This window comes from Pocillopora damicornis, chromosome 5 (genome assembly GCF_964200805.1).
Source record: "Pocillopora damicornis chromosome 5, jaPocDami1.2, whole genome shotgun sequence".
Classification (NCBI taxonomy): Eukaryota; Metazoa; Cnidaria; class Anthozoa; order Scleractinia; family Pocilloporidae; genus Pocillopora; species Pocillopora damicornis.
Window position 1 is genome coordinate 1,961,250 of NC_142674.1, and position 8,303 is coordinate 1,969,552.

General features: G+C 37.0%; 2 protein-coding genes across 2 annotated transcripts; one reads left to right on the forward strand and one right to left on the reverse strand.

Annotated features, from left to right (window-relative positions):
* Positions 1–724: 724 nt before the first annotated feature.
* Positions 725–5,010, reverse strand: LOC113686578 (uncharacterized). The gene is made up of 3 exons (XM_027204214.2): positions 4,684–5,010; positions 3,489–3,604; positions 725–1,871 (listed from the first exon to the last, which is right to left on the reverse strand). Exons 1-3 carry the CDS (start codon positions 4,816–4,818, stop codon positions 1,724–1,726), a joined length of 399 nt encoding a protein of 132 aa, XP_027060015.2. The 5' UTR covers positions 4,819–5,010; the 3' UTR covers positions 725–1,723.
* Positions 5,011–5,383: 373 nt separating this feature from the next.
* On the forward strand, positions 5,384–7,583 carry LOC149044687 (uncharacterized). The gene has a single exon (XM_089207234.1). The coding sequence runs from the start codon at positions 5,570–5,572 to the stop codon at positions 7,112–7,114; it is 1,545 nt and encodes a 514-aa protein (XP_089063360.1). The 5' UTR covers positions 5,384–5,569; the 3' UTR covers positions 7,115–7,583.
* Positions 7,584–8,303: the final 720 nt, after the last annotated feature.

Consider the following 8,303-nt stretch of genomic DNA (forward strand, 5'->3'; position numbering starts at 1 on the left):
AAGTGAAATAGATATGCCGAGAGATGAGTAGAAAATTATTATTTCGTTTTCTGGTTCGCTCGACGAAATAAATCGCTGTCCTCAAGTAAATCAGTCGTCATCTGAGGACTTTTTCAAAAAACTGAGTACAGCGGTTTCAATAAAAGCAGGGTACTTGTGGTATACCGCCGCCTATAAGATCTCTATTGTCGTCTGTTTAGCTTGCCCCCAGACCCCCTTTCCCGGGTTCAGCTGCCTGTTACACCATCGGCGGCCGCTTATGTAAATAATTATTGATCATGAAATACCTTGAGTAAACAAATTTCATTAAAGGTGAGAAATTAGCCATGAATTTCGCTTTGCACATCAAATTTATATTCGATCACACACAAATTTTTTTTGGCGCCTCCGACTAGGAAATGAACGCTTTTAAAAATTGTGTATTTTAATTGAATTGTTTCAATAAGAAAAGTTGATTGTATCCTTTAATAAAAAAGTAGATCTCGCGTAAAATAAAACCACGTGAACATCACACATTTTTACTATGATACCTTGAAATAAGCCTTGAAAGATGAAAGTCCAACCTTCGACCTATCTGTCAATGTCTAGAGAAAATTATTTTGGAACTACAGGATGACAGCTTAACTGTTTATACCCTAATATCAGTATGCATATTCTCCATACTGTTCCCAATACATTTCCTCAGGTGCTGACAAGGAGAATGTGCGCAATAATCCAAAGCTTCTCTAGTTGGTGATCATTTCCTTTATTCTCAAGACCTTAATGTGTGATTTAGAGGTGATATTGTGAGGAGAAATTAGATGCTAGTCACTCTTAAGGGTGAAAGGGTTAATATGGTGCTACTTAATACAGGTTCAATAGTTCTTTCACTATTTTTACCACATTTATTTACAAACATTACCTGAAGATCAAAACAAACCTGAACAAAATAACAGACCCATTATTTAAGATCACATGTAAAATATTATCCTTGTCCAACATCACTTCACTTTTACCACTGTTTTGTCATTGTCACACAACATTGTGAGGCAAGTTATGATTATCTGCAAGGGCCTATTTCTTGAAAGTCCCGGCAACTTAATGGGTCCAAAGACATATTAAAACATCAAATTTTAAAGAATAAAGAAGCAGGTTCTGGTACCCTAACTGGTCAATTTTGTTTTTCAAGCTGCTAATTTTATTGCATGATTCTCAAAATTTTTGAAACCCTTATTTTGAATGAAAACAGAACAGCTTTATGGGCCTGTCAAGTTAGCAGGACCTTCTAGAAACTGGCCCCTGAGGTGGTATTTACACAGAAATAAACAATAACAACAAACTGGAAAATTCAGATACAAAGGCAAATGCTTTGCATCACCCCATTATACATCTAAGTTGTCCAATGCTTTGTACTTTTAAGATTGTAAAGCCAAGTTCAACAATTAGCTGTTCTTTCCTGAAATTTCCTAATAGATGTCCTAGTGGAAATGATGAGTCTGTGATTATCTCATCCAACAAAAGTGTAGTATCAATTAATTTGAGAAACCAGGTGATACATCTATTACAGCTCACTAGAACATTGTGATTTAAAAACCAGTCACAAGATGATTACAGCCACTTACAAGGAAAGGTTACTATACTCAAACTGAAGTTGCATTTTGCCACAATTAGCCAAAATTCACTGTATTAATTGTCTCAAATGTTTCTGGTAAAAATATATATAATTACAACAAATAAACATGTTTCAGGGAAGTCTTCTAAGTTCACTCAGTTTAAAATCTCCAACGTCTTCTCCTTCATCCACAGATTCACCCCGTGCAGCAGCCTCTGCATCAGCAGCATCACGAGCAGCTACTATCTCGTGCGCCTTCTTCCTTGCCCATACTTCAGGTCTACAAAATTTCAAATAAGAGTCCATTTAACCCTTTAGCTCCTAAGATCTGATTGTTAACTCTCCCCTCAAGCTGCTACACATTTCCTTGCAAATCAGTTACAAGAATTTGGTGTTAGATCAAGACAACAACTTCTACCTGATAAGTTTGAACATTCTCATTACCTGTTTCATAGATAATGTATTGATATTATAGGGAGAAGTTACATGTTCATCACTACCAGGTGTTAAACAGTTTACAAATATAGATGAGCTTTTCAGACACTTTTAAATTAAGTTTTATCAATTAAATAAACAAAGCAATTGAATTAACTAAACAAAAACAAAAAAGGCACCCCTAAATATTAGAATATCCTAGTATAACAATTTTTGGCTGAGCTCATTGTAACATCCAATTAAATAAAAGATGATTACAGAGAGCCAAAGAGAAGTCAGAGTATTTGCTATGGTTACTGTTATCAATACTGTGATAGGTGTATTTAGCTGACTGGACTAAGTATGATTGGCTGGATTGATTACAGGCATCTGATTACAGCCACCTGTCCAGTTACACCATCCAATTACAACTGTACAGAATGATCAGTGAAGAATAAAACAGCTAATGCACCAATCACATTTGATGAAATAGTCACTGTTATAATTAACATATAGACATTATCAGGAAAAGAAAACTGTAAATGATCTGGCTAGGATAAGTTTAAGTCTTGCATCTGATTTGTCGAGATGGTGGCCAGTTTTTTAATCCAAACACAAAATGAATGTCATCCAGAGTACTTTTAACAATCAACAATTCAAAGCAAATATATGTATTCCATCTACCAGGTGCAAATTGATCTTCATTTTACATCTGATCCCTTTAACCCTTTAACTCTCAAGATCTCATTAGTAATTTTCCTTACTATCTCCTATACAGTTTTTGTGAGGTCAGTTTGGAGAATTTGGTATTAAATCATTTTATAATCCTCTAACTGATATTTTTCTTTATTCTCATTACTTGTCTGCTTGATATTGTATTGATATTGTAAGGAGAAATTCTGTCTTGGTTACTCATGGGAGTTAAAGGGTTAAGAAGGAAGAAAGAAACATTCCAAGAAGTGTCACTAACAGTTTCCAAATAAATGGTGAGAGGCACTGTTTAGCTGTTTGATCTAAAAGTACCTTGACCAGGGCTATAGTCAAACTCAAGTGGACTGTAATGCAGCACACTAACTTTTATGAGAAGTACTAACTTTTAAGAGAAATGGCAAATAAAAACAACTACAAAGCTAAACAACAAGAATTTGTTAAACTATGAACACTTCGACTTAATAGACAAAAATTGCTAACACAAGTCAGGAAATAAACACATCTAGGTTTGTTTCTGAAATGCACTTGTTAAGTTCTGAGGTGAGTACTCTAAAAAAACTACAAAAGTTGGACATCATCTCACCTAGCGGAAAAAAAAAATAACTACAAAGCTGGGAAACAACTATTTGTACTTCCCATGCACACTGTAACTAAGACATAAATTGCCAACACAGGTCAGGAAAGGAACACATCTAGGTTTGGTGCTGAAATGCACTTGTTAGGTTCTGAAGTGACTATTCTTAAAAATGACAAAAGTTGGACATGATCTTACCTAGTTTCAGGCTTGTAGTAGAACAAAACAGGAATTGAAACTAGAATGAGAGCCCACCATCTGTACCAAGGTTCTTCCCAGTCTTCCCATTTTCGCTTCTCTCCTGGTTTTAAGGGCTGTCAGTTAAGAAGTTAGAAACAAAGACATTCAAACTTATTTTCAATTGTTTATACAACATAATTTTCATAAGCAGAAGCTCCTGGTTTTAACGGCAGTCAAATATGAAGTTACAAAAGAGGACAAACACATTTATTTTCAATTGCTTATGCAATATAACTTGCATAAGCTATAATAATATAATAATAATGGTGCCTTTATTTCACTAAAATTATTTTCCTACAATATAGTATAAACTTAATTAAATTAAAATCTGTCATAGGTCTCAGTTCACATAGTTATTTCATTCTAATGATTACATTCTATCGACTACAATCTGTTACTTCCTAATCCTATCCTTAACTATTTCCAAGTTCAACCTAGCTCAAGGGAAATATCCTGGAAAATCTTATTTGATTCATTTATTCATTTGATAAAATACATATCAAAGGTTATGGTGGAGAACATTAGGTGACTGAAATAGTGACAAGCACTAACAATTCCAAAAGGTAAAATAATAATTTAACCTATTTAAAAACTATTTTTCAAGTGATTGTTGTGTATTTTTAGTAGGTGGCTTCTATCACATCTTTGCTTTGTTGATGATTCCTTTAACATGTGGTGGCATAGATTGCACAGAATGGCAGCTGTCAGTGCTAAGTTTTTTTCATAATCAAAATGAAAGGCACTTTGAAAACTGTACATGCACATGTACATGATCCTTTACAGGATCATTTGCCTTGAAAGTGCATACACATCGTAGAATGTAAGCGTAAATTCAAAATACAAAAGCAGTACCGAATGCATCATAAGCATAATGACCTGGGTAATATCTAAGAGAATTCACATGCACATAAACGTCGTTCATTTGAACTTCAAAAATCTAGACCAGTGCATCTACAGATGAACTTTACCGCAAAAAGCACAAAAAAAGAGTAAAAAATTAGAAATAAGTTGTTAAAATTTTCTTACTTAAAAGAAAACATCACTATTAAGAGCGAAGTCAGCTAAATAGTATTATTTCAAGAACCTTTAGGTGGTACGCCATATTGAAGTAATATTGAATTGTGCTTGGATGGCAGCAAATTCAATAACTTACCTTCTCGTTGAATAGGAAACCGTTAGGCGGTTCTCTGTACTTCGTGAATATGCTTTGGTTCCGAGTAAAAGTCGTACTGAAAGCGAGATTTCGTCTGCATGAAGCAGCAGCCCTAAGAAGATTTCGAGCCGCCATTTTGAAATCACTTAGATCTCTTCCCAGGATACAGTCCGGCTAAGATCTTCCCAGCATCGCATGCGTGTATAGATGGAAAATAAATTTTATTTACACAATATACCTCTTCCATTACATTCCGACGATAAATAAGTATTTCGTTATCGTCATAAAGAAGTGTACGAAGCTTAAAGATATGTATGACTATTCGCTACTAATCCCTCGGTAGATCTTCGAGGAATTGAAATAGTTCGTATAGTACTGCATTTTCAAGCAATGTTTCAGTTTCGACAATCTCTCTTTATTCTGACTCTACGAAAACTGCGAATAAAAAAATAAAATATCTGAGCCATGTAATTATGAGGTAATTGTTCCTCTCAATTCCTCACTAAAACAATAGCTATTGCACCACAGAAATTTATTGGTTTATTTTAGTCTTAGTAATACTAGAAGTAATCTGTGCATTCCGGTAACAATCACTTAGAGTCTGATATACTGTTACAAACACGCTTATGAGACAGAAACTCCAAGAAAATGAAAAATACCCGACAATCAGTTTCGAATTAGCAAAAGGAAATAAAGAGAGGCACGGAAAGCGAAGAGATCGACAGCAGTTTGAAATAATCCTCAACGTCGAAGCCATTTTACGGAAAGGTCGCGGCAAAAAATTGAGCCTCTCAAAACTCTTTCGACGTCACTCTGAACATTAAATAGTCAAGCTTCCTCAGTAGATACGAAAATCGAGCCTGATTTTTGTGAAGAAAGTTTGACCATGATTCAGAGGTTTGCTAAAGAGTACAAGGAGTCAATAACCCTGGTCTACTTTTGCGGTAATCTTCTTCTTACCATCGTCGTCTTTGTAGTTGGAACCATTTACTTCTGGCACAGAGATCGAAGGGACCAGGAGAGGCGCTTACAGGAGGATCGGGAATATCAAAACAGGCGTGATCAAGAAGACCGAAGGGACCAGGAGAGGCGCTTACAGGAGGGTCGGGAATACCAAAACAGGCGTGATCAAGAAGACCGAAGGGACCAGGAGAGGCGCTTACAGGAGGATCGGGAATACCAAAACAGGCGTGATCAAGAAGACCGAAGGGACCAGGAGAGGCGCTTACAGGAGGATCGGGAATATCAAAACAGGCGTGATCAAGAAGACCGAAGGGACCAGGAGAGGCGCTTACAGGAGGGTCGGGAATACCAAAACAGACGTGACCAAGAAGACCGAAGAGACCATCGGAGGCGAGAATGGCGCCAATTCGCGGAAAGAATTTACACCGATTACAGCAAACTGAAAAGTAAAGACATCCCTCAGAAAATTTCAAAGGTAAAGAACACTTTTGAACGTATACTAATACACTCTACAGTAACTGGCCTTGATGTTTTGCGTTATATGCTCACCGATGATAACTACCGCAATTTTGCGAGCGAGTCACCTCAGTTGAAGGCCTTACGTGAAGACCTCCACATGATTTTCTTGCCGCTAAATATCTGCTCTTCGTTGTTTCTCTTGGGAGAAGTGCCAATAAATATAAAGGAAGAATTAAGACTTGTGGTGGAAGAGTTGGGGAATGTAGCAGAGCCTTTCCTTACAGGTGAACAACAAAGGGTCGCTTTGAAATGTCTGAAACATTTTGGCAGTAACAGATCATCAAATGCAGTGACTGAACATGCTCAAAGAAGCGTGAAAGAGCTTGATGAGCGAATTAAAGCTATTGCTCCGTACGTAAACAGCTTACAGTTTGGTGGTCCCAATAGTAAGGAGTTCCGAAACGATTTCCCACAGATGGGCATAGACATGAAAGATTATAGCGAGTGCAGAAAATTTTGGCTTAATAAAACAATGATCATGCAAAACAGGCACGAGAATCTCAAGTTTCTCATACAACTACACGAGGATCTAGAATGTAAAGAACTTGAGGCTCACTGTGCCAGGATCTTTAGAGAAGAACTGGAAGAACTGCCAGCTGAATCGTTCGAGCAGATCAGCGACAGTGATAGCGATGAAGCGATTTTAATGAAATTTCTACATGAATTGCGTCTATATATCCATATTATTCTGAACGAAAACCAGTTCACGATGGTTAAAATACTAGTTGAGAATAACGTGGATAGACTGCGTAAGCTTCGTGAGAGATTGCAACCGATAAAGGTCCAAATTAAAGAGTTATGTCAGAGATTCAGTGACGATCTTACGCGCATTAAGAGGGCTATAGAGGGGAACCCACCACGTCATCTAACTGGCGAGAAGTTTTTCAAACAGCTTAGTGACCTATATGAAGAAAAGTTTCTAAGAATAATCACTGGTCAGGAGGTATAGCACTAACACAACTGAGACCTCTTTATAAAGTTCATGCTTTATCCTTGTTGTTTTTGTATGATAGTGACATTTTAGTACCAAGATGAGTTCAGGCCTTGCTTAATTAGTAAGCCCAAGCAGTTAAGTTATGACTATATCTGAGTTTGAGTTAGCATCAGTTCCATTTAATTACTGTAATTATGTATGAGAAAGACTTCAGCAAGTATGCAAAGGTTTAATTGCAGCTTACAGCATCATTGTAATTTGCAACTGAAATATTGATTATGAATCTTGCTACATTACTTGAGACACTCCTTTGGCCAAGGACTTGATAAAATACAGAGCTTGACTTTTAGAGTCAGTGTTTTCTTAATTTGGTGATTGTAAAATTCCCAATACCCCTTTTGCTTTTGCTTCCTTAATTTAAATTGCAATGTATTGCTTGCATTAGGGTTGTATTAGCAGTAAATAAATGTTTTTGTTAATTGTTTCCAGGGGAGGAGACAGGCACTCATCAATATATGGTCGCCCGAACGGTTTGGGTTCTGAGTAGTTTTGTTCGGAATCGGATATGAATTTTGACCAATATCATCTTCAATAGGGTATGGTTTTCACTGGAATCTTGAGAGGGTATATAGGTATTTGTCATTTTTTCCCCCCTTCCCATCCTGCCCTCCTCTCCCCTATTAATAATAGAGATAAAGAAATAACTAAACTCACTCAAGCCTGCTGCTTGGGAGAATTTTACCAATTCTTGACTTTGCACTGCTGTCAGATCTGACAGATGTAAATCATTCCTTCTGTCACAGCCAGCTGATGAGGCATTTGAAGTACCACTGGCAGCCACACGCAATCAGAATGGAAGACCTGTCGCTTAATTCTTCTCACGAACCCTGCGTCCATAGGGATAGAGGTGCACTCAATAATTGACGCACTAAAGTACTGGAGACACTTCCCTGGAGGACACTTCATCCTTAAAACTGATCAGAAATCTGTATCCTACATGTGCGACAAATGTCACAAATGAAAAATAAAGGACAAAAAATTCCTGTGTTGGAGACCAGAACTCTCTTAGTGCAGTTTTGACATCATCTATCGCCTTCGAAGAAATAACGTCGTACCAGATGCCCTGTCTGGAGCCAAGTGCGCTACTACTACTGATGACTCACTTTATAAGCTTTATTAGTACCCTCTGCCATCTGATCACCAG